At 43.6% G+C, this 26,778-nt stretch overlaps 1 protein-coding gene across 2 annotated transcripts in view; it reads left to right on the top strand.

Moving 5' to 3' along the window:
• Positions 1-24,852, top strand: part of PRKCQ (protein kinase C theta) — a 39,851-nt gene extending 14,999 nt beyond the window's left edge. For both annotated transcript variants that reach the window (XM_059472643.1, XM_059472644.1), the window contains exons 12-18: positions 2,492-2,665; positions 13,596-13,687; positions 15,093-15,155; positions 18,808-18,946; positions 21,484-21,672; positions 22,207-22,335; positions 22,957-24,852. In XM_059472643.1, coding sequence (XP_059328626.1) covers positions 2,492-2,665; positions 13,596-13,687; positions 15,093-15,155; positions 18,808-18,946; positions 21,484-21,672; positions 22,207-22,335; positions 22,957-23,112 — 942 coding nt within the window. In that variant the 3' untranslated portion in view covers positions 23,113-24,852. The remainder of the gene's footprint in view (positions 1-2,491; positions 2,666-13,595; positions 13,688-15,092; positions 15,156-18,807; positions 18,947-21,483; positions 21,673-22,206; positions 22,336-22,956) is intronic.
• Positions 24,853-26,778: the final 1,926 nt, after the last annotated feature.

The raw sequence follows: 26,778 nt of genomic DNA, 5'->3' as shown, positions 1-26,778 counted from the left end.
GGCCCATCTTAGATGTTTATAATTAATGGCCAATCAAGTACCGAGCTATCTCAGACTGTCAGAGAGAGCTGCCTTTTGTTATCATTCATTCTTTTCTATTCTTAGCTTAGCTAGCTTCTGAAGAAACCTTTCCTTCTATTTCTTTTTAGTATAGTTATAATGTAATATATATATATATATATATATATATATATATATATATATATCATAAAATAATAAATCAAGCCTTCTGAACACAGAGTCAACATTCTCATCCCTTGCCTCATCCAAGAACCCCTGTGAACACTGTCACACCAGGATATCCCCAGAGAGCTGGTGGGAAAGGTCTCTGTGCTCTCCCTCTTCACAGGGAGGTGGAAGCATGAGCTGAGGAGCTGAGTGTGGATCAGCTCTGCTCTCAGAGTAGCAGGTCCCAGCTGGGAGCAGAAACTGCTCTTTCCAGCTCTGATCCGTGCTGCAGCCCAAAGCAAATTCTGCAGCAGCCAAGGATTTGTGCTTTTGAAACAAGAACCACCTGTTTTCAGTGGATGCTTTAATCCTGGTGAATTGTGGATTATTCTTCCCCATTGCAGGGGACTCGTGTTACTCAGTGCCAGCACAGAGCTGAGAGAAGCAATTTCAGAGGGACTCCCCATTGTGTTTTCACAGCCAATAAGGAGAAGGAATATGGATCACATTGCCTGCATCCCACTTCTTTCCAAGGGGGAAACTGTGCCTTGACAAAGGGCTGCTTTTTGTCTGCTAAATGATCTGGAGCAATTGCTGCAGCCAGTTCCTCCACTGGTAAAATATTTCCTGTGTTGGCCTTTCACAGAATCATAGAATGGTTTGGGCTGAAAGGGACCTTAAAGACCATCTATTTCCAGCTCAATGCACAGGGAAATTTTCCACTAGAAAGTGTTGTGTCCACTTGTCATGTCCTCAGTTTGCATGGGAGCCAGAGCTGAAGCATCTCACAGCTAAACCAGAGTACCCCAAACCAATATTCCAGACTAACCTGCAATCAAGAGTGTGGATATAATATATAAACATTTTTATTGGAAGTAAAGGATCTCTGGAGGTCTTCTTATCTAAACCATTCCTCAAAAGAGATCTCATGAGAGGTGAGAGGTGTTCATCTCTTCAAGTCCTGAGTGCCTCCATTGAAGCACATTCTGTACCTTGTTTTAGCCCTCATGCTGACATGGACTCTGCAGGTTTCTGCATCTCTCTGAAGTGCACATCTCTGTGGGTGTGGAGAGGATGGGCCATTTTGTGCCTTTCTGCAACAAAAACTCACCCACGAGTTTCCTGTGCTGGTGTCACTCCTGGTGGCCTCATTTGCTTGGAGAGAGATTCACTTCCCCATAGAGGGGACAGGGTGTCACATCTCAGTGCCTGTGTGATCCTGGGGGGCTGAGGGGCAGATCCTTGAGGATATCTCCCACCACCCCCTCTGGATGTGCTCTGGCATTGCCTCCCCTGCTCCTTGGGAGCCACAGCACAGGTCACAAATGCAGCACATTCATTACCCAGCTTCCCCAGGAGAGCAGTGCCCAGCACAAACATGAGGGTAAAAAGGGAGCCTGCAGCATCAGCACTGTGAGCATTTCTGGTCATTCAGTGCAGAGACAGAGGGAGGCTCTACTCTCTGTCTGGTGCCACAAAGTGAAATGCAGCAGTAGCCAAAAGGATAAATAAAACTTTTGTCGGGGCTAAAACGTGTCTGAGCTTACTCAGTAAATAGTGTCTGGCAGAGAACTTCAAAGACCTCTTTGAAGAGGTCTTTAAATAAATCTTACACATTTATTCAGTCTATAGAAACAGGGTCAGCAGGCTGTTAGTGTGAAGATCAGGACTGTCACTGCCTTCCAGGAGAGACCTCTTTGCTCTGTGGTCTCTAGAAACCCTTCTCTGCTGCTCTGGGTTTAATTTTCCCTGCCTATAAAAATAGACAGAGGTTGTAACTCCTCTGGGAGGTGTTTTCCCATTCTCAGAGAAGAACCAGGGACCCAGCCTGTGTGCTCAGACCTGAAAACTGAGAGGAAGGAGGGAAAGACATCTGATATAAAACCAGTCCAGCTACTGGTGGACATCATTTTCCACCTGCTTAAGAGCTGGTGCAGGGTATTTGCATTTCAAATGCTGACAAAGCATTATTCTGTGTTTTATTATTTGAAGTCAGAAAACAGGAAATGTATCTGAGGAGCATTTGCATGGGGATGGTTTCTGTTATCAGAGGTGTTTGGCTCTCTGGCATGTCCTTTCCATCCAGGCATGTACCCTTCTCCTGTAATTGCCAAGATTTTCACATCCTTCTCCAGGGCTCAACTTCATAAAACTATTCTGGGTGTGGGGAGCAAACTCAAAGTCCTTAATGGCAGAATGGGGCCTTAAGCATCGAGGTTTTTAAGGTGTACCCCAGTGAATTCCCAGGAGCTCAGTTCCCACCCTCACATGGCTGTTCTGAGAGAAGATAATCCCTCTCTCTGAGCAGCTGTTTCCATTCCAGGTGTTCCTGGCCGAGCTGAAGAGCACAGACCAGTATTTTGCTGTGAAGGCCCTGAAGAAGGACGTGGTGCTGATGGACGATGACGTTGAGTGCACGATGGTGGAGAAGAGAGTCCTCTCCTTGGCTTGGGAGCACCCATTCCTCACTCATGTCTTCTGCACGTTCCAGACCAAGGTGAGACAAGCATCTGCCACCTTCTTCCACAGGCTGAGAATGCTTTACTGAAATACAGATGCTTGGTGAAGGGCTTCAGCCTGCTGGGGTCCACCTGGGACATGAAGTGGTGCTCAGGGAAGGGATCTTCAGATTAAGCACTCAGAAAATAGCTCCAGAAATTTAATCTACTTTTCCCACATCAGTCTGGGGATGGGATGGTGTATTTGAGGATTATGGCATCCAAGAGTCATTGAGGTAAAATCTGCTGTTAAAATCTGCATCTGGTACCCTGGGCCAAGGATGTGCCAAGGCCACAGCCAGGGTAAGGATGACACTGACTCCTCATGGAGTTATCTGAACCTCTTGGACCATGGAGCATTGTGCTGCAGCTAGCCTGGATCAAAGCCAACTCAAGAAACCCTGGTTTTGGAGGATAAACATGCTGTCATTCACTTCTTTGCCTCCAGTTATTGTTAAATGGCATCAGACACTGGTGGTTCTGCAGCTCAGAGCTCCTGAAACCTTGCTTGTGACTCCAAACCAAAACTGAAGTGACATTTAAGTAATCCACATATTTCCATGGTCCTACATGCCAACAACTGCTCAGCTTCCCAGAGGCACCACCAATAGCCTTAACACCAAAGCACACACAAGGCATAGAAAGTAACCATGGAAGTTTGAGGGTTTGTCTTTGTCCAGCCTACTCAAACCATTCCTGAGAGATGGTTGATATCTCTTAGCTCAATTTCAGAGCAGCACTGTCTCATGGCTGCTTGTTCAGGGGTTTGTTTGGATGCTCCCAGTCCCTGCTCAGCCCCAGGGTTTGGTGGCACAAGGCCTTGCTCAGTGTAAGGTTAGGATCTGACCAGTGGGAGGTTCTTCTGCAGGCTCACGAGAAACAAATACAACCTCTGTGCTACATCCCAGTCATCTGTGGATGTGGCACCTGTTTAAAGACAGGTTAAATTTATAACAGGGAACATCTGGGAACTGCTGTAGGTGCTGTAGGCATTGAGCCCAGGCATTCATGTTTAACCCCTTTGGGACTGAGAGTGGGGATAATGTGTGCTGGGAATGAATCCTTTTAACTCCCTACTTGAGGAGGGCTGGTTTTCAGAGGAAAATATAAATGCCACAACTCCAAAAGCAAAGAAGATCAAGATTTAATTGAAGAGAGAAAAAATTGACAGCAGTCACAGCTCTATGAGGGAGATTTTACTCCAGGGATTGCTGCCTATATCTCCAGAGGGATGCTGACTGAAGCCAGCAGCAGAGCCATGCTGTCTGTGCTCCAGCCTGGTCTGGGAGCTGTAGGTTGTGATGATGTTCATAAAAGTCTTAGGATGAGGGAAGAGATGATAATGTTTCAGAAGGCTGATTTATTATTTTATTATATATATTATATTAAAACTATACTAAAATAATAGTTATATACTATATATAGTATATATATACTAGTGTATATATATATATACTAGTATTATATACTATATACATATATATACTAGTATATATATATACTAGTACTATATACTATATACTATATACTATATACTATATACTATATACTATATATATACTAGTACTATATATATTAAAAATATTATATATATACTATACTATATACTTTTATAATAGTATATATATATACACACTAGTATAAAACTATACTAAAAGAATAGTAGTATACTAAAACTATACTAAAATAATATATTATATTAAAACTATACTAAAAAACTCCATGTTTCAGAAGGCTGATTTAATATTTTATGATATATATTATATTAAAACTATACTAAAAGAATAGAAGAAAAGATTTCATCAGAAGGCTAGCTAAGAATAGAAAAAGAATGATGACAAAGGCGTGTGACTGTCCAAGAAAGTCCAGATCGCTGGGCTGTGATTGGCCATTAATTAGAAACAACCACATGAGACCAATCCCAGATGCACCTGTTGCATTCCACAGCAGCAGATAACCATTGTTTACATTTTGTTCCTTAGGCCTCCCAGCTTCTCAGGAGAAAAAACCCTAAGGAAAGGATTTTTCATGAAACATGTCTGTGACAGTAGGTCAGGGTCAGGATGGTGCAGCAGGGACATTCTGGAGTCTGGGTTCAGGCAGTGCAGGCATGCAAGTGTCCCCTCATGAGACCACAGCAAAAAGAGGAGAGGCCAAATGGGGTGGTGTCAGGATCCAGGTGGGATTTACTGACTGTTTAAGGGGAAAAACTGAAGGATGGAAAAGCAATGAGTGCCTGAAAAATTCATGGGTGCCAGGCTCAAAAAGCCAGATGATTTTTTTTCAGCACTTCAGGGCAGCAGCACAGAATTGCCCTCCTGTCATGGAGAAAGAATTCCCATCCATCTCATCCCAAGCCATCCCTGCCTCTTTATCTCTGTGTGATCTCCCCATCTTGGCTCCACAGACAGGAGCTGGGATGGGGCTGCCCAGGCCAAAGCTGCTCTGGGCTCTGGTTGATTTTCTCCCCTGTATTTTCTCCCCTGACCTTTGCAAGCCAGCAGAGATCACTCAGGGCAGGAAAGTCACCCAGAGCTGGGAGCTGTGACAACCTTGGATGGTCCTCCAGGGCTCAAAGCACTGTGGCTGTCAGAATGTCTTTTATGGCAATAGTTTTAGGATCATGGAATGGTTTGGGTTGGAAGGGACCTTAAAAATCACCTATTCCCATCCCCCTGCCATGGGCAGAAGCCACAGCACTGCTGTGTAGAGTCCCTCTATGGATTTTAATATTGAAAATATGACATTTTTTTGTTTCTTGGAGTTTCACTGGATAGATAAGTAAACAGAAACACATGTGCCAATGCCTTTCTGAATGCCTCATGCTTTGGCTTCCTGAGCTGCTCCAGGTGCTGTGTCTCTGCAAAGGACAGTAAAACCAGGAATATTCCTGCACCAAAGCAAGGACCTCAATAGTCCACATGTTTCCAGAGGGGGAAAAAGTCCTTTAATCTGTTGGCAGCTCTCTGAGCTCTGGAATGAGTTTCTTCCTCACCTCCACCCAGGTAATGAGTGACTGCTCAATTACATAAATCTGGATGGCCCTTCAGACAGGTTTTTGGAGTCTGAATGATCGATGCTTTCAAAACTCTGAATACTTTTCTTGTTTTATTGCATGAGAATAAATACAAGCCCACAGTGTTTGCGTGGGTTTTTTTTGTCCAATCTTTTTTTGAAATTTTCTGTTTTATTTTACTGCAGTCATCTTTGTATCCAGATACTCAGCTGGCATAATTACATACTCTGAATTTTAACAATAAGCTCAAAGAGCTATTCTGCTATTCTGCTGTACTAGATTTAAAGGGATGCTGTTATGTTAAAGAGGAGGAAAAATATATTTATAATTCTGTGAAATCCCAAAATCAGTAATGCCAAAATAATGACTAGGCATCCCAGAGCTTATGTTTTATTCTTTTTTGCATTTCACTGATCTTCTGCCATAAAAATAGGCTTCCCCTTTTTGAAAGTCACTTTTATTTCTGTTTCTTTACCTCATTGACCAAGTTTTATTAACACCCTTTACCTAAATGCAAATTAAATCTTGAGGCATTTTGACTTGCAGCACAAAATAGCATCAGAGAAGATTATCTCAACCCAAAAGAGAAGTAATGGTTACTGCAATTTAAAAGAAAATATTACAGAAATGTTTATTTTCTGCTTAGTGTTGTATTACGTGTTTTTTTCCTGGTGGTGAGCCTTTTTCTCATCCTCTGTTGCCCTTGTGTGCTTAATACTGACTGAAAAATCTCTTACACCGGCAAGAAGGAGAAAAGAATTGTAAAAGAAGTGTGGTCATAATTTGAAAATTCTTTGTTTTCCATGGGTATTTTCAGATTTTTCATTAGAATATCTCCTCAGAGGTTACTTAAATTCCTGAAATTATTTTTTTTTTCCAAGCATGATTTCAGTTTTCTTCTCTCTCTGACTGCCTCTTGAGGGGCAGGGCTGATTTCTTTGCCCTGAATCAGAGCATGGGGTTGGCATGGGGGCATTTCACACCCTTGGCATGTTCAGCTCCTCTGCCTTGTGGTGCCAGGGACCTCCTGAACATCCCTAGCTCCATCCTCCTACTTTTTCTTGGAAATATCTGTCCATCCCTGTAGTATTCTGAGTACTTTGTGCTTGGAAAAAAATCTGATTCAAGGCCAAATTTGAAGCAGCTGATGGGAAATTTTAGGAAAGCTCTGAGGATTTTGCCTCTTGCAACCAACAGGCAGGAAAGCTGGCAAGGTCTTGTTGGATCCTGGCCAAAATTTCAACGTGGTTTAGCAGAAATAGCAACGCCTCAGCAGAGCTTTGGGATTTCTACAGGGTTGTGCCAGAGGAGGTGTGAGCAGCTGTAATTAAAATATCAAATATGTGAAGTTTTTGTAAGATACTTCTAGGTGATGTCAGCCCATGTGATGTGAACTGGGGGAAGGAATTGGCCAGGAAAAGAGGAGGATAGCTCAGAAGTGGGGTTTTTTAAAGTAAAAGATGAATGCCATATTCAATACACATATTGTCATTGCCTCCCCATTGTCCAGCCTGAGGAAAAGCAGCCCAAAATGCAGTCAGCTTTGCCTGAGATTTCTAAAAATCTGTAGTCTAGCTGCACTTTATCCTGAAAAAAAATTACTTCCTAAAATAAAAGCATTTAAATTTTTTTCTGTTTTTCAACGGCTAAAATATTTACGTTTCATGGATTTGGCTAGTTTTTGTTTCGTTTTTGGTCTAGTGATTTTATTTTTTTTTTTTAATCCACAAAACTTCAGACAAATCTTTCTGTAGCCTTGAGGAAATCAGTCTCTCTCCAAGATTCTGCTGGACACTGATAGGGAGAACCACTTCTCTTGCAAGACCTGGGCTGCTGGTGCCTCAGTTTATCAGTGAGTGATGGGCTCTGTCTGCTCTGAGTGTGAGGAAAGGTCTTGGGATCTCAGAGCTCGAGTGGAAGCCAAGTCTGCACCTTCCTCTCTGCAAATGTATTTTATTTATGTGTATAAATATATATTTATATGTATAAATATATTCCTGTGCTTTGTACCAAGCAGATGGGCACATCATGCTGAGCATCCCAAATGAGCAGCTCGAACAGCCAGGAATGCTGAGAGTGCAAGGATTAGAACAAGGAATAAACACTGAGAGAAAAGGCTGGGTTGGATTATTGGGCAGCTGTAAGAAATGCTGCCATCTCCAGAAGACTGGCTGATATTACACAAGAGGGTGGGGAAAAATATTTAAACCAAAAAAACAGAATTAAAGCTTGGATTGCTCTGGTGCAAATTCCAGTGGAGGTGAAGGAGTAACCCTGTGTTAACTGTTCCTTGTGACAGTGGACACAGAGAGGACTGCACTGCCCTCTTTCCCACTGGATGGGATGCTCTCAAGGGATTGCAGCACTCAGTGATGTGGTGGAAAAGGCTGGAGAAGCTTTTGGCTGCCAGCTTTCCCATGAAATAAAACAGATCCAAGGTGTGGATCAGCATCAGCATCCAGGCTGTGCTGAGCTGCATGAAAAGGTGAGAGCAGAGCCAGCTGCAGGAATTGCATCATGTCCAGCCTTTCCCTTATCTAGGGACAGCCTAGTTCAATGGGAATGCAGCAGGATTGATCTAGAGCCCTCTCCACATGGAGGCATTTGTTAGGGTAACTGATCTAAACACAGGTAAATCCACACTGTCCTGCAGCATTAATTATTCTGACATCCATCCTCCTGGAATCCCTGGGAAGAAGAATTTTTGCTCCTCGGTAAATGGTGTTAAATTGTGTATTTGTATGTATGCAAGTGCTTTCAAAATGCAAAGAAAACAAAAATCTGAAAATCTCTGCAGAAAAGTGCTCTGGAGGGCTTCCAGCTGGTTAAAGGACTTTAAGAGCCTATTAAAGGATGTACCTTCAAAAGATCCATTTAAATGCTGCCTGCTTTATACTCATTGTTTATAAAGTTGAAAGCATCTCTGATAGTGCCTATTCATTCTCCCAGCAGTGCAGCAGAGCAGGTTGGTTTAACCCCATCCCTGCCATGCCCTGGAGAGGGAGCAGGTGGCTCTGTGGGGAGGAGCTCAGCACAGGCACTGAGGGATTGAAAGGGCAGGGAAGTGAGTTCCTGCAGCAATCCAGGCTTTCAGCACTGGCAGGACTGGGGAGCAGTGTTATTTTGTGTGCAGGAGCTGTGCTATGCTGTGCAGGACACTGCTGCCATGTCTGTGTGTTGTACAACCTCATGTTGTAGGGCTCTGTCTGCTGCAGGAGCAGCACTTCACCCTCCCACAGAAGGGTTTGTCCTGTTCCCAGTGCTGCAATGGAGAGAGATGGGAGATGGCCTAGAAGTAGAGAATGGCTGATTGTCTTGGTTTGGAAAGACAGGAGTCTGCTAAGGAAGGCAGAAGCCTCCCCTGACTGAAGTTGAGAACGTAAACCCTCCCCCCCCCCCCCCCTCCAAATTGCTAGAAATTTTAATTTAAAGGACTTTCGGGCAAAAATATGGAAGCAGGAAATAACAGTTCTTTAATAGGAAAGGAAAAATAAAAGAATAAAATAAACAATGCAGTACACTAGAACAACACTGACAGAGTCAGAACCCAACCTGACACCCTGTGGGTCAGGGTGTTGGCAGCAGTCCCATTGGAATTGTGCCTGCAGCCCTCCTGCAGTGTCAGAGGTGGTTCTGTTGGAGCAAGGGGGATTTGTAGAGAAGGATGTATTCTTCCTCTGAAGATCCAGTGGGAGAGGCAGCTGCTGTTCCTCTGGGGAATCCAGTGGAGAAGCTGTGCTGGTGTTCCAGAATCTCTAGATTATATCCAGGTAGGAATGCTTGGCTCCTCCCTCTGGGCACACATCTCCCAGTGGGAAGCTGTAGTTCTTATCAGCCATGCAGTGACATTCAATAGCTGTTATCAGCAGATGTCCCCTCCCAAGGGAGGAGTGATTGTGAGCACTCAGAGAGAGATAAGGCAAACTGCCCACTTGACAAAGGTAATCTGTCATACAGATGGCAGTAGAATACATCTTGCATTGCAATCTGGAACACTGATATATGGATATTTATTGTCATCTTATTGCGGGGGTTCCATACTGTTGTCTCCTGTCACAAAAGTTCCAAACCTTCTTGGTGTTTCTCATGGGCAGCTCCTCCCAGCACTGACTCTTTCTCCTTCACAAAGCCCTCAACTGACTCCAGGTCCCTTCTTACCCAGCCACCCCACTCTTTTATAGCATCTTCTGCTCATTGCTTACAGCTGTGGCCTGTTAAAGTCAGGCCTGTTCCTGATCTTTGATAATTGGCCCAGCTGCAGCTCCTTAGGGGTGAGATTACTTTCTACACTATCTTTATTTTCTTATATTCTATCCCCCTACAGATATTCTGGTGTTAAATACATCAGGAAGTGTTTGGACAATGCTCCCAGGCACCTGGTGTGATTCTCAGGGGTGTCCTGTGGCCAGGAGTTGGACTGTGATGATCCTTGTTGGTCCCTTCCAGCTCAGAATTTCTATGATTTTATAACTACCCTGGTGCAGTGTCCATCTCTGAGTGAAGGAAGGGCCTTTACAATCCTCCTTGAGCTCTGTGGTCACAAAAGATGGTCATGAGGTCTGTCATGGCACCAAACTTTTTCTGTTGTGTGAGTCCAGAACCATGACCAGAAGTTTAGCTTGAGCATTTGCTACCCAGGGATGCTCCCACAGGTGGTCAGCACTCTGTCTGTCACCTGCCTGCAGGACAGAGGAACAGGACACTCTTTCCAAGCCTTCTGCAGAGCTGTGTGGGTCTCACATTGAGCAACAACATTCCTGTTGTTTGCTCAACATCCACAGGCAGGACTGCTGAATTTGCAGGCAACTCCAACATGGGAAGAGAGGAGAATCTTTCATGTTTCAGAAGGCTGATTTATTATTTTATGATATATATTAATGTTAAAAGAAAATGAGATATTAAAACTATACTTAAAGAATAGAAGAAAGGATTTCATCAGAAAGCTGGAATGGAATGGAATGGAATGGAATGGAATGGAATGATAATAAAATCTTGTGACTGACCAGAGAGTCTGGGACAGCTGGACTGCGATTGGCCATTAATTAAAAACAACCACATGAGATCAATCACAGATGCACCTGTTGCATTCCACAGCAGCAGATAACCATTGTTTACATTTAGTTTCTGAAGCCTCTCAGCTTCTCAGGAGAAAGGATCCTAACAAAAGGATTTTTCATAAAATATGTCTGTGACACAGGACCGCTGCAGGGGATAAGGGCATGGCAGAGCCTTGAGAATCAGGGAGTGGTTTGGGCTAGAAAGGACCTTTAAACGTCATCTAGTCCAGCTGCCCTGCAGTGAGCAGGGACATTTTCAACCAGATAAAACCCCCTTGCCTGCTCCAAGTGCTGACAGGCTCCAGAGCCTCCCAGGACAGGCAGGAGCCATCAGCCAACTTTCCCAGGACAAGGGGCAGTGAAGTGGAGCCTGTGTGCAAGAACGTCCCCCCCGCCACTCCGACCCTTTGACCTCAGCTCTCTCTTGAATTTTTGGTGGTTTCTACAACAGGTTTTGCCACTTCCCATATTTAATGTGCTCTGCAGATCTCAGACCTAGGAAGCTGACTGCAGCAAGTTGTTGCACTTGGCCTTTCTTGGTTACACCTCACCACTTACAATGACGTAGGGCTGATCTCAACCAGTTCTCTTCCACGAGCTGTTCCAGGAATCTGCACTTCTTAAGAAACAAGGGGAACTTCCAAACCCCTTCCAAGAGCAGGAAAGTCAGAGTGATCCTGTCTGTCTTTTCAATAGAGTTTTCTATAGCACCTGATATATCATAAACTTCAGTACCAAACATTCCTGAGTAAAGTTTGTATTCTCCAGCTCCATGACTTAAGGAGCAACAGGGTTTGTATATGTGGATGTAAATTATTCTGAGGGGTTGCTCCACCTTTTCTTCCCTCAAGGATGCTGCCAGAATCTCCAGTTTCAAGTCAGAGTCCCTGGGTTCATTTAAACAAGTACATCAGATGTTGCTCAATCCATGAACAAGCAGAGCATGACTGCTCATTCTACTGGATAAACAAGGATTTCAGGCTACAATTAGAGATGTGTGATGAGATGTAGCCAAAATCAGTGGACTTTACAGGGGAACTGAGGGTTTTTTTTCCTTCCCAGACCCCTAAAGCTGAGTCTGGCCCATTTCAAGCCCCATGAGGTTTCTTCAGTCCCAGCAGGACACACATGGTTGCTGGTGTGTTGTTGGCTAAACCCCATCACCTCCCTGTGCACCTTCCCAAAGAGCATCTGTTCATGTATTTTCCTGAGCTCACATTGCTTCCAGCATTTATACATTTCTTCACTAAATTTCCCACCTTCCTCTGGCCTTTTTTGCTTGCTGAAACTCATTTATGTGCACAGCCCCCTGCAGGTGCAAGAAACACTGAAAACCTGCACCCATTTGGTTGAGTGATGGAATTTGTATTCTTTCCCCAGGAGGCCAGATCTGGCTTTGAGCTTGTTGGATAACAGGTGGGGTTTCCAGTGAGTCCATTTAAATTAGAGTGCTGTAATTAAGAGGATCTGGCTAAAGAAATTGCACAAATTAGAGCAGACAGCTGTTGTTTGAAAGGAACAAGCACTTTTGTGATTTTTGAACATAGCCAGCTCTTGGCTTGCTGCCAGAGATACTTTTTATGGATAAAAACCTTCAACTGTTAAAAATATAAGTGAAAATAACTCTATTTCCCCCCCAGAAAAAATGTAATGGGCAATAGGCAACACAAGGAAGATATTCATAAACTTTATAGCATAGCCTAGAGATGACTGACTTCAGGTGTGTACAGAACAGAGAGAGGCTTTGAGGGGGAAAAATACCACATCCATTTTGTTTTGTTCCTGCACTTATGCACAAAAGGTGAGATTCCCAAAACAGAAGTTTAAACTGGGACCATAGCTCAGTGTGCAGATCCGTTCCTTCAGAAAAAGGTGCCCTTTCTGCTTTGTAGAGACAATTCAGAGTGGAAGGCATCAATCCAAACCAGCTTCTGCAGGGTTCTGGTGGTGAGTTTTGGCTCTTGCAGCTGTGAGTGGATCAGTGTCATGGACATGAGCAACCTGGTCTAGTGGGAGGTGTCCCTGCCCAGGGCAGGGGGTTGGAACCTTAGGGGTCTTTAAGGTCCCTTCCCACCCAAACCATGCAGTGATTCCATGATTCTGTATCAAGGATTGGAAAAGAAACCTCAGTGATCAGTTCTGCTCATTATATATAGAGAGATTCCATCATTTCTGTGTGCCAGGAGGAGAGTTTTTCACTGCCCTGGTTGAACAACTGATGGTTTCTTGTAACTGGGGACAACAACTCGACCATGCTCAATGGGTATCTAGAAACATGATTAATTCATTACTTTCCCCACCAGCAAGTTACATACAGCAGCTTTCAGGCTTAAAATCAAGCATGTGCTTGGAACAAATGGCTGTGTCTGGCTGGTGTCTCTGATGACTTGAGAGAGTCAGCCCCAGGTGCCTCCACAGAAGCTGTGCAGGAATGCAGGTGACACCAGCTTGAAGTGACTCCTCTGGATGGGTACTGAACTGGGATGGGGACCAGAGGAGAGCTGGGAGTGATTTTTGCCTTTTCCACTAGAAGCTTGTCCATCTGTCCTTCTGCTGTACGGGCACTGTAAAGTCACTGACCCCTTTCTGTGAGCCTGGAGCTCTGCTGGTAAAAATCCACGGCCCCAGCTGGTTATGAAGGGGCTTTGCAGTGTTTGCTAGTGGTGTTTATAGAAATCACAGCAGGGAATGTGAGTTTGGGCTTAGGGAACCAAGAGGAGAAATGAGGAATCTAAAAAAAAAGCTGTTTTCTTTCCAAAACCCTCACAGTAACACTTTCCTTCCTCTTTTTGAGTGCTTTCTGAGCAGTTTGATTTTATTATTTATTATTTATTATCTCCTTGTCTCATTCTCTAGGAAAACCTCTTTTTTGTGATGGAATACCTCAATGGAGGAGACCTCATGTTCCACATCCAGAGCTGCCACAAGTTCGACCTCCCCAGAGCAACGTAAGACATTTACCATTGCCTTTGGGCCTGATTTTATTCCCTGCTCTGCCCCTGCCCTGCAGAGGAAATCTTGGGCAGATTATTTCACCTCTCTCCACCTTGCCCAGCTGAAAAGTGGGGATGATGCTTGTGCTGGAAGCCTCTCTGTCCCAGCTGTCCCCAAACTCAACAGACCCATACAGGACATTCTCCCAGCTCAGGGAGGGACTGGAGTGAGTCACTTCCCATCCTCTTCTCCCTCCCACAGAAGACTTTTAGTCTTGGTTTCACTCAGACATGACCTTGCTGCTTTTCAACACCCTGTAGCCAAGCTGCAGGACCTGCTGAAGCTGAGGTTCCCAGCCCAGTGGTCAGAGGTGAAGCTGTTGTTTGTCAGAAGTAATGGGATTTTCCCTTTTTTCCCCACTTAAAGTTCAAGGGGGTGGGGTGAAAACCTATCAAAAGCACAAAAGGTAAATTTAAACAAAAAATTAATATACCAGCAGAGAATTAAATATGTATTTAGCTTTGATTAAAGCAAATAGAAGAATTAGAATATATGAAAGGTGCTTTTGATCCTTCTGCAAGCAAAAGGTATTTTGAAAGTCAACATTGAAACCACTATAGGAATTACGTTTATTTAATAATTTAATAATAAAAAACCCACACCATCTTTTAAATCAGTGTTTGGTGATATTTTTCAAATGAATTTGAACATCCAGAGTTAAGGGCCAATGCATTGAAGACTGAGGGAGCAGAGCTGTGCCACACTGGAGTGGGATATGATCCTGTGGTTTCATTCACTTCTGGGACAGCACTTTCATTCTTCACAATGATGGCCTCTTTGACCTTTGGGTCAAGATGTGCTGAGAACAATGACTTCGAGCTCAAAAAACAACTCCAGAGAAAGGCCACCAGCCTGCTGGATAGCCCATATTATGGATAAGCTTTCAAAACCAGAAAACAATTTCTTTACTGAAAGTGTACTCAGTCATTGGAACAGGCTGTCCAGGGAAGTGGTGGGATCACTGTCCCTGGAAGTGTTCAAAAAATGTGGATGTGGCACTTGGGGATGTGGTTTTTTAGTGGTGGTTTTGGCAGTGCTGGGTTAATGGCTGGACTCAATGATAGAGGGGTTTTCCAGGCTAAATAATTCCAGAATTCCAGGATTCTTTGAAAAGCAGGTCGTAAATCTGGGCAGGGAGTCTGTCTGTGCTCCCCATCTCAGATTCCCCCTGCTTTTGGGAATCTCACATCACCCATCAGGAAAACACAGTCACCCCAAGCCTTCTGGAGACACTCCAAACCTTCTGGAACCTAAAGAAATTTTGGCTCTTGTGGGGACAAGGTTTTTCTCTTTTTGGGTCTAATTGAAAAAACCTTTGGGAAGAAGCTCCTGTTCTGACCTGTGCCTTCTGTCATTCAGGTTTTATGCTGCTGAAATCATTTGTGGGCTCCAGTTCCTCCACTCCAAGGGCATCATATACAGGTAATTTTACTCTTTAGTGTAATTAATATGCTAAATGCTAAACCTTTTTTGCTTTTTCCTGCAATGGCAGCAGAGAGGCTGTTCCTTGGCTGTACTTACTGGCATTGCAATTCCCTGCACATTTCCCTTCTACATAGTTTGGGTGCTTTATTTTGAAGACTGTAGAAAAGGCAGTTTTGATCCTTCTTTCAGAACCCACTTCTATTTCAGTTAACAGTAAAACAAATGGATTTATTGGGATTTAGTTTTTACATTTTGCATTTACACAGAGCCATTCACACAGCACCCAGTGCAGGCACCTGGTTTAAGCTTTCAACATATCAAGGTATATTAGGGTTGAGTCAGAAACAAGAAATTTGGTACATCTGCTGTGCTGGTTACCTTGGGACAGTGGTGACAAGCTCAACCCTAGTAACAAAATCAGTGAGACAGTGATATATCTTAATTTTGGATTAATTTTGTGCACAGTGGGGAGATGGGATTCATCTCATCATCATGAATCTGAGTTGTCTGTTAAGTTCTTCTTGTAATAAGCAGAGAGCAGAGGGCATTTTTAGGTTCATCAAGCCTGTGTTAAAATGTGTATGGGAAATGTCCAGTTCTACCAGAAATTAGGCCACAGTCTGATTTCCCATGGCCAAAAGGAGGAACTGAATTTCTGGGGAGCTCTGGTTAAGCTCAACCTCATGGCAAAATTCAGTTATTACATTGCAGCCTTCTTTAAAAGCAGAAAACAAATAACTTGTCACAAATAAATGAGCAAGCTCCCTACAGCAATGATGTTTGCAGAGCCCAAAATGAGCTTATTTCAGTGTTTGTCATGTAGCATGAACATTAGAGCAAATGCTGAAAGTGGATGACTTGCTCACAATCCATTCTCCCTTTAAAACACGAGTTTTGATTCTTATTAGTACTCATGTGGGAGCCATTTATAGACTTTATTGACCAGTGATGGTGATTGCATAAACATGAGATCAATATCAGTGGCATTAAGCTAAGATGATCTCTGGGGCCTCAGCAACTTTTCTGTCTCTAATTACTATTCTCCATGAGTGAAGGGAAAAATTTTCTGAAGTGCACAAATCACTTGGCCATGTCTGTTATTTTTAGTCAGTCTTCTCAGAAAATCTGATTAAAAATATCTGCAGGACGTGGTGACTTTATGGCAGAGCTCCTAATGCTGACATTTTATTTATAATTCACATTTTTACTTGGAATCACTGTGCCAGTGCTGTGCTGGGGTTTGGGACCCATTTCCTCCTGAAAGGAGAGGGGTGCTTAGAGTCTGGAACCTTGGGAATTGAGGGAAAATTGGCACATCTGGGCACTGGGTAACATGTGGATAGGAAGAAATATCTCATTCCCAGAAGTTGGTGATATTGCTTTGGGTATCAAGCATTGAGAGAAAAGATTTAACCAGTCCTACTCTCTTTTCCCTTTTTCACTGAAAACAATGACAACAAGGTCAGCTGAGAACACAGAGTCATCAGTATCTCTGTCAGAGCAAACTAAGCACTTAGGAAAGTGAATAGAAATAATTTTTGAAGCTGCATCTCTTGTGATGTTGTAAGAATAATGAATCCAGCTGTTCTGTCTCATGCACCCACGTTTGGAAACATTGCCTTAAATTTTAACGAATGAGCCGAGGTGTTTTTTGGCAGAAACTCCAGTCCCTGGAGCCAATGAGTTTAAGACTCATCAAAATAATGAAAGGGAACTGTAGGTGATGGGTTTTTTTGTTTTGCTTCAATCTACTAGATGAATAAAAGCAGTGCTGGCAGCCCGAGATTGATCTCAACGTTGTAACTAAAATAAGTCATTCCAGCTGGAAATTGTGACAACATGAGTGTCTGCCACTTGGAAGGCAAATGTTTCTCAGTTTTCTCTTTATTTCTCTTTGATTGATGACTCCCATTTTGTCTGGGGCCATATTCTTGCAGCACACAACAATTTAGTGTGTAAACACTGCAGTGTCCCCCACCCTGATGGGGACCTGGCCCAAGCAGGACAAGGAGCTTTGCACAGAGAGATTCTGAAGAATCACCTTCCCTGCAATTGCAGGCCATTATCCCAGGAGCATCAAGCACTGAAAATTACTTTCTTTGAGGGACATTTCTGAAAAACCCCACATTGTAAAGCAGTTGTCAGAGGGAGGGCGTCCCTGCAGTAGCCTTGTTGTTGGGCCTCTTGCCTGAAATGTGGAAAATCACAGAATCACAGATTCACAGCGTGGTTTGGGTTGGAAGGAGCCCTGAAGATCACCAGCCCCCTCACCATGGGCAGGGATGACATCCACAGGATCAGCTCCCATCCAACTTGGCCTGTTGGCCAAAATATGTGTAGGCCCTGAATTACTGTGAATAATAACAATTGCACCCTCAGATGTGGGTGTAATTGTTATTTTTATTTATTATTTTTATATATTATATTAATATATAATAATTTTTTAAATATATATATTAAGACACACAAATGTGTCTGGGTGCTTTGGGAGAAGGAGCAGTGATTGCCAGCACAAACCAGGCAGTGCAGGAATGTCTGTGCTCAAAGACCAAGTGAACCAAATTCTACCCACATCCCCAGCTGAGTGCAGCATCACTGATCCAAACATTTTACCTGGGTCACTATCTCAAATCAAAACAAAACCTTTAGGAAAGATTTAAGAAAATTAGCATGGAATCCATGCCACTCTTCCTTTCTTTCTGCTTTTTCTGCTTTACAAGTTTTTCTCTCCTTTCACAGTTAGTTCCCACTTGAGCACCTCTTTGTTCTCCACCAAGGGTCATGATTCATCAGCTCGTTTGCTTTTATTTCCTTCTCTGTCCATTTCTGTTTTCTTCCTCTCTCTGGGCTCTTTGTTTCCCAGAGTAGCTGAGAGCCTGAAAACTGAGACAGCAGCCTGGCAGCTGAGTGTGAAAGGCTTTCTAAATCCTGGGGTTCAGATGGTGCAGCCCAGCAGTGGTGGGAACTCTAAGATTATTCTGGGATTATTCTGAGGTTATTCTGGGATTATTCTGGGGTTATTCTGACCCTCTGCAGGGCTTGTGAGTCCTTACCTCTTGTGGCATTTGTAGAGTCTGCACTACAAGGGAGATCTGGCAGCAGCTTCAGAGAAAATATTGAGATTCCCAGGGGAGGAGAGAGTGAGAATTACCTGCTCTCATTCTCCAGACTGTGTTAGGGAAGAAGCACCAGCTGGCACAAAACCCTTCTTAGCTTCATTATTGTGCATCCTTGAAGGAAACAGCTTTTAGAAGATGTCTTGGGTGATGTGATCCTTGGAAGTATCCAAGGCCAGGTTGGATGGGGTTTGGAGCAATATGGGATAGTGGAAGCTGTCCCTGCCCATGGCAGGGGATTGGAACTGGGGAATCTTTAAGGTCCCTTCCAAGTCAAACCACTCTGTGATTCCATGATTCTGTGTCCTCTCCAGCAGATAAATCAGATAAATCAGTGCTGCAACAAGAGAAATGCAGGAGGGGAATGCTGAAGCCCAAGAGAGCAGTTCCTCATTTGTCCCTCAGCCTTCCTTTGTATTTCCAGCATGGAGGCAATACACAGAGGCAGAGAATGAGTGTAATAAGTGTAACCTGCTGAAATAACTTGTGTGCTTCACACTTTGAAGAAATTGTTTTCTTCTCTTCCTCCACAGAGACTTGAAGCTGGACAATGTCCTCCTGGACAACGAGGGGCACATCAAAATTGCCGACTTTGGGATGTGCAAGGAGAACATGTTTGGAGATGCAAAGACAAGCACTTTCTGTGGCACTCCCGACTATATTGCCCCTGAGGTAGGTGTGGGGCACAGGGAACGCTGTGGGACAGGGAACATCTCCAGACATGACTGCTGTGCAGTGGTGGAGGTTACAACGAGCAATAACCTGGTTAGGAGCAGTTCCAGGCCAGAAACTGGATTTCAGCGTGGCTCAATCTGTGTTACTGTTTGTCATTGCTTATATTTTTTGTGGCTAATTCATTTTTTGGTGCAAGTGGAACTTGGCTTAAACCAAGGAAGAGAATGCTCGATGGAAATTCTTTTTGGACCATGGCAGAAGAAACTCCAAGAGGTCCTGAAATTGAGGGACAGACACAGCCTGAGGAATGCTGACTGTGCCCTTTCCCTTATTTCAATTTTTACCCAGACATAAGCTTGTTCTTTATTTAAGCTAGAAAATTTAGGTGTTTTGGACTAGATGTCTCCAGAAAAGAGAAAGTTTCCTTAACTTGATGGCTTCACACAATGATTGATCCTACTATAGAGTGGCTTTGACTAATCAGGTGGCCACAGAAAATATTTTTTTAGCTCAGAGAAAAACCTACAAGTCATCCATGCATCATGTCTGACATTGGTCTGAAATCCATTTATTTACCTTTCAAGATCCCATTTTGTAATTTTCATGTTTTCATGATGGATATTGGTATTTTCCAAAGAGTTGTCAAAACCTTTAGGGTATTTTTTCCCTCTGCTGTAATTCATTGGTCCTTCACTGTGCACTAAGGGCTCGAGTCTGGCTGAGGTTACACCACTGCTGGCTCAAGGGTCTCTTCAAATCAATTGGATTTCTATTGCCTAAGAATGGGTGTAAGTGTGCTCTGCAATCAAGCTGCAATTGTCTTTTATTCCACTTCAGTATGCCTTTATTTAAGAAAAAAAAATGCTATTTTTTGCTCCTAAAAAACAAAAGCCAAGAGTTGATCCATTATATGTGATTTTATTTTATAGAAAAGAGAAAAACTGAAGTAGCTCAGAGTTTTATTTCTACGCTATGTTTATTTTAGGGATTCAATGAGTGCCTATAAAACATTTTATCTCCAAATTGAAAGCACTTCTGGAGTTTATGGATCATCTCTCCTGCCACAGGCAGGAGCACTGGACTCTGTCAGTATTTCACTGCTGTAAATTTTTACAGACCCAGCACCTTGGCCACAGCTATGCAAATAAGGGGGGTATGGGTCAGTAGACAAGCAATTTTTTTTCTTTTCAAAAAAATCTGACCAGAAAAAAGACAGCCTGAAATTAAATTAATGAGTTTATTTTTGTCCCAGAGAATTTCAAACAAAATAAACCCTTTTATTTCTGAGTGCCATAAAACACTTCAATTTCAATTTCCAGATACTTAAGACTTTTAAAGATAAAGCCTTATAAAAATAATTTATCTTTTCAGAAGGAAAGGTTGGGATGATTTTGTTTGTAAGTGATCCAGAAAAAAATATATTAAGGGGTCTTGGTGATTTTTATTTTTTTTGGCTCTGAGTAGAATTGTATATATTACAGCATACTGTATATAGTACAGCTCATTGTATATATTACAGCATATATTCAAATCTATTTTTTGTCCCTTTGGCATCTCCCCTTCTGGAGACAGATGGAGCGTAGAGCATCCCACTGCAACCAAGATGTGGGCTCAAGAGTAAAGATTGTGGCTCAAAATTAAATTTTCCCCTCTACAGCTCTAAAATTCTGATAAGAGTCCTACGCACCACAGTCATCACGTGAACCTTTAGATATCTGCAATGTAAAAATCTATATATGAGCAGGTTTTTGAGGCTCTTTGAGAACCAAAGGAGACACACAGGGGTTGTATTTTACAGCAGGTAGATATTTAATTAGATGCTTAAAACTGGATGAATTCCCTTCCTTGGCTATAAAAGGAGCTAGTGATAAGTGGTCCAGCTCTAGATATCTCCACAACAGATACCTAAAAGCAGGTGAGATTAATTTTGCTTCTCCAGAGAGGAAGTTTGAGAACTTGGTGAACAAACCAAGGGACTGACTGAGGACAAATTCCCATTCCTCCATTTAAAGACGTCTCAAGAGGACAGACCAGCAACCCCTTTCATGTTTTTCCTGGGGAAGATGTTGCTGGGGTAGAGTCACACTCTTTTAAGTGACTGATAGTCCCCAAGTACCTTTAAGCTGCCACATTTGTAATTTAAAACTCAGCTTGTGTCACTGGAATCAATCCCAAGATGCTGATTCCTGACCATTTGTCTTCTTGGACTTCACAAGCCTGATTTGAACCCTTGGAGAGCAGGCTAAAGATGACTCGTCTCATCTTTTACATTTGAGATCTCATTGGTAGCCAAGGATTTGTTCAAGTAATGTAAGAATTACATGCAGCTTGTTGTCTGTAGTGCCAGGGACTGTTTTGGCACCCAGGTGTGGCTCCAAATTTCCAGTGGCAGAATTCTGGCTCCTGCTGCAGGCAGGGGGAAGCACCTCTGACAGAGCAGCTGTGGCAAGGCCATGGTCTGCCTGCCCTCCTGAAGCTGAAAAACTCATGTCAGACATTTGATTTCTGCCTTTGTGTCTCCTCTTTCTGGGCAGATACTGCTGGGGCAGAAGTACAACACCTCTGTGGACTGGTGGTCCTTTGGTGTCCTCCTGTATGAGATGCTCATTGGCCAATCCCCTTTCCATGGCCAAGATGAGGAGGAGCTTTTCCAGTCCATCCGCATGGACAACCCCTTCTACCCTCGCTGGCTGGACAAGGATGCAAAGGACATTCTGGTGAAGGTAAGAGTCAACACCCATCAAATGAAAGCCTTTCTGCCAGAATTATTGCTTTGTCTTCAATTTGTTTATCCTCAGCTGTTGTAGAGAGGAACAGATGTAGTTTAGTCATTGTCTTTCCTGTACCACACCTCTCCCATAAGGAGATTTGGGTGTATTCCTTCTCCTGATATCTCCTCACAGACACCTGCAGAGATCAGTTTATTTGCAGAGCAATCCCTAAGGTTTTAATGAGAAAAGCTCATTAACTCCTGGGAAAAATACTTCAAACTAAGGGTTACATGAGTCTGAGATGTTGAACATCTCTTTTTGGGGCACATGCTTCCATCTTTCTGCCCAAACACCCTGTACTGGTGTAATCTGTCAGGATTAGAGGTAAGAATCATCTAAATACCAATCAGTAAACTTCCTTGTTTAGGAAAAGAAAATCCTAACATTTTCTCAATTATGGCCTCCTCTCTGGATAATTACACATTCCGCCCTGCTTTATGCCTGTATTATCATCAGAGAATTTAACCTATGGGATCAACATTCCAGCTTTTTGTAAGAGAGCCCGAGAGGAGGCTGGGGGCGAGAGGGAACATCCGCCAGCACGCCTTCTTCAGGGAAATCAACTGGGAGGCTTTGGAAGAGAGAAGGATGGAGCCTCCTTTCAAACCAAGAGTGGTAAGGATGGATCTTCTTTCACTTCCACCCATCTCAGGTCTTCTAAACCGTGTATTTCTACTGGCTGATCCTCACAGCACTGCTTGGTGGTGGCTGCGAGCCCAGGTCTGGCACACCCACACCTGGGAAACCATAAATTACTCACTGCTTTCCCAGTTACTACAGCAGGGTAACACCTTCCCTTCACCTCAGAACTGCAGCCCATTCTGAAGGGATTGCCTTTCATTGTACTGCTGAAGGTAAAACAGCTCAGAAACCAAGTGTTTGGCTACATCAGAATAATCCTGACTATTAATAACAGTCTTGTTAAATTATTAAAGTCCTGTAAATAACAATAATAGAATTTATTTGACAAGCACATCATATTTTCATTTTACAGTCTTCCACAACTGTTATGCAATTGGTGAGTTCAGTCTGCCATGTTACAAAGCTGTAACATCCCTGCCTGGCAGAATTCCTGGATCACAGGCTCAATGCCTCCTTTACAATATTTATATTTACTGGCTCCCAGCTGAAGGTTGAGCTGAGCCCATAGGAAGGAGCCTGACAGAGCCAGTACCATGGTAATAAAGATCTGACTATTAGTGGTTTAACTTTTTTTTTTTTTTTCTTTTCTTGAAGAAATCTCCAAGTGACTGTAGCAACTTCGACAAGGAATTCCTAAATGAAAAACCCAGACTGTCCTGTGCTGACAGAGCACTGATTAACAGCATGGACCAAAATATGTTCAGCAACTTCTCTTTTGTGAACCCTAAAATGGAGAAAATATTTTCCTGAGATCTGCCTTACTGAAGGAATTCTCTGTAATGATTTGAGTAGCACTTTGTCAGCTGAAGACTGTGCATGGTTGTTTTTATCAAGAACCCTCCAGAAAGAAAGCACCTCAGCGAAAGTTTGTACCATGCCTGGAGGCTTCTGACTTTCTCCAGTCCATGGCAGATGCCAGCCCACTCTTCATTGATGATAAAGTTTCTTTGTGGTATCTTTTGGTCTCTCTTCTCTCTCTTCCTAATGTTCTTGAAGTAGAAATCGTTTGAAAATGAGGAGGTGCCAAAACCTGTTCCCCACTATTGTACACTCAGTCAACAGGTTTCTCTGTAAGAAAATATTAATATATTTAAGCATTCTGGTGATGTCAGTGCCCATTTCTGCAACTCTGACTCAGACCCACCTTCTTCTGAAGGAAAAGTGGTTTGCTCAAGGCCTGAGGGTATCAGGGAAGACTCAGGTTGGATGCTTTGGTAACCTCCACTTGTACATGTGCAGAATTGCCAAAGTGTGCACAGCTTTGAAGAAAGAAATTTGCTCCCTACATCCTTTAGAAATGCTGTTCACACGTGTTAGGATTCAGTTTTTCTCCATGGGACAAAGAGACTTTTTTCAGGTGTCCATTCCACATCTCAATGGATCATTACCAAAGAGAGTGCCAAGATTGGTACAGAAAACCAGAGGTTTACACTTAGTGACTGAGCAGGAAGGATGGGAAGTTGTAGAATGTTTCAAGAACCCTGTTCTAAAGCTTTAAGTGTCTTCTGACACACCAGACTCAGGGCAAGATCTCAATGGGGCTTTCTGACATTTTACCCTAAAACCACATGAGAAAAAGGCAACATTTCCTCAAACCATTGTTTAAGCATTGCAAATGTGGCCTTGCACTCCCAGAATTGGGGTATTTAAGTTTAAAGGTGCTAACTGGTCCTGCAAAGGCTGATTTACTTATTTCTGTAAATGATGTCCCAGCTCACAGGTCAATGAGCTGCACACAATGGTCACAGGGCAGGAGACACCTCAGGTGAGGGTGGTCCTCACCCACACCTTGTGACATTTTGCTGTGTGTTCTATCCAGTCTGTGGGAATGTGGGTGGGTTTAAAAAAATGTCTTTTCCATGATCCTTTCATCATGGGATCCTTTTAAATAAAGGTGCACTGTTTTCTGAGGTTGGAGATGCGTGAAACCACTTGTCACTGAGATACCCATGAAAAGCTGCGTCAAAATCAAGTCAGAGTCTAAAAAGAAGATTTTGTATCAACTTGGGCTTAGCCAGTCTCTCAGGCTGGTGTTGGAATTTATTTGAAGAACATACATTTGGAGCTTTGTTGCATCAGCCTCCAGCCCATGGAAAATAAAAGCTCTGGCAGGTGAGTTATCCCAAAATCTGGTTCCCTTTCAGAGGTGCCTTCCTGGTTCTGCTGGTCCAGGCTGTCAATTTGGAGCTCCCAACAGGATGAGTGCAGCCTTGCAGGCAGTGCTGGGATATCACTGGCAGTGGCTGCAGGCACAGAATCCAGCAGGAGCAAGGCTTGAAGTCAACAAGAAGAGCAGAACACCCTGAGAGAGGTTTCAGTCCAGTGACTCTGATGAAATCCTTGTTTGTGCTGTGTGAAATGCAGGAGGGGGCAGCTGTTCTCACAGTTTGTGGAGCTGGTCATCATGTTTAATTAGAACAGTTGACATGAATTTTTTAACTGCCAGTGCTGTTTGTACAGTTTAATAAAATGTTGTGTATAATTGGGAAATGGGCATTGAAGTGATTCAATAGGGACAAAGAACAGAGGTGTTTAGAAAAGCTATTAAAATGGCTCTGTGCTGTCTGGGAAACATTCTCCAGGGGAATTTTGATCCATAAATACACATCAGCAGCAAGCACTTGAACAACTACTACTCCACAGGGCAACATCTAGACCAAGGATTTGGTGCTGTGCAAAGGTACCCAGGAAGAGAGTGAAATGTTCCTTTTCACTACCAGAAGGTGACACAGCTCTCAGTGGGGTCTGGTATCTCTGAGGGGTTGCAAAGGAGATGTGCAGAGGTATTTATTAAAAGAGGGTGACTTAGGACATGGTCCTTTGACACCCAGATGAGGGTGAGCCAATTCACATGAGGGCCTGAGTGTGTCCATGACTCTGATGGAGTCTGGCCAGCCTCATCCAGACTAGAAACTGCATTTCTAAGCATTTGAAGACTGGCAGTATCCCTGGAAGAGTTTTAGGGATGTTCGCTTTGCAGTGGAAGAGCATTTTGGTCTTGACTCCAATTCAGGGACAACCCAAGAGCACAGACCAAGGGAGGAGGGTGCTGGCTCACCTCTTGTGGTTAAGTCACTGAAGAGAAACAGGTTTTAACACCTCTGTGATCAGAAGGAGGGCTCTCTGCACTCCAGCTGTGGTCCCATAGAACCACAAGCATGACTTGTGAAGGAGCTGCTTGAGTAACTGCTAAAGCAGGCACAGCGTGAGGTTTAGTGTGAAGCTTTTGATGCAAACCACAAGAAGCAGCACCTGCTTCTCTCTGTGAGGCACCTCCAGCTTGAAAACCCCACAAACCCACTGGGGATGGGGGTAGGGAGAGGGGGAGGTGGGTACAATGCACCACAAATGTGCTCACTGTGTGTCCCAGCTGTGCCTGGGGGTGTGAAGAGTGACGTGGGAAGCAGCAAACGCTTTCCTGTGGTGACAGTGATTGAGAGATATCAGCCTGGGAGGGCTGAAAGCACCCATACAGAAATGAGCCCAGGTACCCACAGAGATGCTCCTCTGCCTTAGCTGAACCTGGCACCTCCATTTCCACCTTATTTCTCTTTCTTTCTCTCCCCTCCTCCATGAAATATTCATTTTATGGCATAGTAGATTGTCACAGACATGTTTTATGAAAAATCCTTTCCTTAGGATTTTTCCTCCTGAGAAGCTGAGAGGCCTCAGGAACAAAATGTAAACAATGGCTATCTGTTGCTGTGGAATGCAACAGGTGGATCTGTGATTGGTCTCATGTGGTTGTTTCTAATTAATGGCCAATCACAGTCAGCTGGCTTGGACTCTCTGTCCGACCCACAAGCTTTTGTTATCATTCCTTCTTTTCCTATTCTTAGCATAGCTAGCCTTCTGATGAAATCCTTTCTTCTATTCTTTTAGTATAGTTTTAATATAATATATATCATAAAATAATAAATCAGCCTTCTGAAACATGGAGTCAGATCCTCATCTCTTCCCTCATCCTCGGACCCCTGTGAATACCATCACAGTAGATGGGGCTTGACAGGTTTGGTTATTTGTTTGCTGAAGGCTCCATCCTGTTCTGGAGCCCTGTGGGATCACAGCACTGCTGCAGGACCATGGCACCAGCAAACATCTGGGCCTGACCTCCAGCACCACCTGCTTCAGCTCAGGTTTTGGGAGTCCCAAGTGCTCCTTTCTCAGTCTTGCTGCCTCACCTGGTGGATGTATGGATTCCTACTTGTTGGCATCCACCAGATCAGGATGAGTGGGAGTCACCTGTCAATGACAGCCCTGATTCCAGCACTCCTGCAAAGACCTCCAAGAGGAGCTGGGTTGGTCTCACAGCTCCTCAGCATTCAGAAGAGAAAACCAAGCTCTGTTCTGCACCCACCACGCTCTTTGCAGCCTGTGCTGAAAGACAACTTTGCCCAGTTACTACAAGACACTCTT

The sequence above is a fragment of the Ammospiza nelsoni genome, chromosome 5 (genome assembly GCF_027579445.1).
Source record: "Ammospiza nelsoni isolate bAmmNel1 chromosome 5, bAmmNel1.pri, whole genome shotgun sequence".
Taxonomy (NCBI): domain Eukaryota; kingdom Metazoa; phylum Chordata; class Aves; order Passeriformes; family Passerellidae; genus Ammospiza; species Ammospiza nelsoni.
The sequence above is the reverse complement of the archived record's forward strand: the minus strand, read 5'-3'. Positions and strand labels throughout refer to the sequence as shown.